This window comes from Pygoscelis adeliae, unplaced genomic scaffold, assembly GCF_000699105.1.
Source record: "Pygoscelis adeliae isolate BGI_AS28 unplaced genomic scaffold, ASM69910v1 Scaffold87, whole genome shotgun sequence".
In the NCBI taxonomy this organism is placed as follows: Eukaryota; Metazoa; Chordata; class Aves; order Sphenisciformes; family Spheniscidae; genus Pygoscelis; species Pygoscelis adeliae.
In genome coordinates, this window is record NW_008825098.1 from 4,456,047 (window position 1) to 4,458,329 (window position 2,283).

The window sequence follows — 2,283 nt, forward strand, 5'->3', positions numbered from 1 at the left end:
CCAATAATTTTATCATACCATAAGCCAGTGTTACACAGTACAGCAAAGCGATAACCTTAGTCCACCTCCCAGAGGTGATAAACAGCAGATAAATACTGATAAACAGTATATATGACAAATAAGATGTTACATAACACAACTCTGTGAACAAATACAACAACTCTGAGAGCAAATAAAACAACGTTGTAACCAGCGACTACTAAACTAATATAATGAATGCTTATAACAAATTTGTTTTAACACGCTCTGGTCAGATCTATTGTTATCTCAACCCTTCATGCTCCGTGTTGGGCACCAAAAAGAACTGTCATGGTTTAACCCCAGTCGGCAACTAAGTACCACACAGCCGCTCACTCACCCTCCCCTCCCCCCGCTGTGATGAGGGAGAGAATCGGGAAAAAAAAGTAAGACCCATGGGTTGACATAAAGATAGTTTAATAGGACAGCAAAGGAAGAGAAAATAATAATGATGATAATGATAAAAGAATATACAAAACAAGTGTTGCACGATGCAATTGCTCACCACCCACTGACCGATGCCCAGCCCACCCCCAAGCAGTGATTGCTGCCCCCCGGCCAACTCCCCTCAGCTTATATACTGAGCATGACATCATAGGGTATGGAATATCCCTCTGGCCAGTTTGGGTCAGCTGTCCTGGCTGTGCCCCCTCCCAGCTTCTCATGCACCTGGCAGAGCATGGGAAGCTGAAGAGTCCTTGACTAGTATAAGCACTACTTAGCAACAACTGAAACATCGGTGTGTTATCAACCTTATTCTCATCCTAAATCCAAAACACAGCACTATGCCAGCTACTAGGAAGAAAATAAACTCTATCCCAGCCGAAACCAGGACATTCCTTTAGGTCCTAGCCCAGTGCTTGGGATAGATTTGCTATGTGTTGTTTCTTTCTTTTCTGGCTGTTGGGTTGCAGGCCTGTCTAACTATTTCTTCCTGAAAATAGAGCATTTTGGTTTCAGACTCTCCCTTTCTCTTCCAGGTGTTATTTTTGCACCTTACGGCCCTGTCTGGAAGCAGCAGAGGAAATTCTCTCTCTCAACACTGCGTCATTTTGGAGTAGGAAGACACAGCTTAGAGCCTAAAATCATTGAGGAGCTGAAGTTTATAAAGGAGGAAATGCTGAAGCATGGAAAGGATTCATTTAATCCCTTTCCGATCATTCGCAATGCAGTGTCCAATGTTATCTGTACTATGGCCTTTGGCAGGCGTTTTAACTACGAAGATGTTGAGTTCAAGACGATGCTGAAGAATATGGCCCGCGCACTAGAGCTAAGCGTGAACAGCTATATGATCCTGGTCAATATCTGCCCTTGGCTGTACTACCTTCCCTTCGGGCCTTTCCGGGAACTTAGGAAAACAGAATTAGATATGACTGCTTTTCTAAAGAAAATAATTGCACAGCACAGGGATACACTGGATGCAGCAAATCCCAGGGACTTCATTGATATGTACTTAATCCATGCGGAAGAAGAAAAAAACAACAAGGAGAGCAGTTTTAATGAAGACTACCTATTTTTTATCATTGGTGACCTCTTCATCGCAGGCACAGACACTACTTCCAACACATTACTGTGGTGCCTGCTCTACATGTCTCTCTACCCAGAAGTACAAGGTAAGACTATTTTTATTCTAGGTGTTTTATTCCAAACTGGAAAGCTCTAGATGGATGTTCAGAAACAGAAGCAAACAGCGACAGTAGAGAAGTCATTTGGAGTGCAAATAGTACATGTGTATGTGTAATTTGAAAGGTTGATATATAATTGATCGTCTTCTATCGTGCTCTGCTATGATGATCTCTAGGTTAGTGCTATATATTAACTATCTAAATGGCCCTTTAGTTTACGCATTTCTTCTGTTTTGGGACAACTTTATCTTTCCCAAGCAATCCCAGGGAACCTCAGCAGGTTTCAAAAGCTTTGGCAATTGTGGCATTCCAGGCCTATAGTAGTGGTATAAGATATGTGAGATACGTACTGGTAAGGTCTGCTTTTATGCCTCCCTGAGCAAGTAGGTTCTGGAGCCTAGCGGCAGAGTCTGGGGAAGTGAAACACTACCTACTGTACAGGAAGATCGAATTAGAGACAGCTTGAGCAAATAGGACTTACACAAGTCCAGGGTGCCAGCTGGTCAGTGTCATTGCAAGGCCTCTCCCCATCAGTCTTGAATGGTCATGGCAGTTGGGTAGGTTGCTGATTACGGGGGTGGGGGGAAAGGCACGTGGAGCATGTGGCCCCAGAGGAGAGGCAGAAGGAATGCTAACAGTG

At 43.7% G+C, this 2,283-nt stretch overlaps 2 protein-coding genes across 2 annotated transcripts in view; both read left to right on the top strand.

The window, feature by feature from the left end:
- Window positions 1–2,283, top strand: part of HADH (hydroxyacyl-CoA dehydrogenase) — a 41,784-nt gene that overhangs the window by 9,612 nt on the left and 29,889 nt on the right. The window lies entirely within an intron of this gene.
- Window positions 537–2,283, top strand: part of LOC103919544 (cytochrome P450 2U1) — an 8,166-nt gene continuing 6,419 nt past the window's right edge. Inside the window, exons 1-2 of the mRNA XM_009327067.1 lie at window positions 537–558; window positions 999–1,631. Of these exons, the coding sequence (XP_009325342.1) occupies window positions 537–558; window positions 999–1,631 (655 nt within the window). The remainder of the gene's footprint in view (window positions 559–998; window positions 1,632–2,283) is intronic.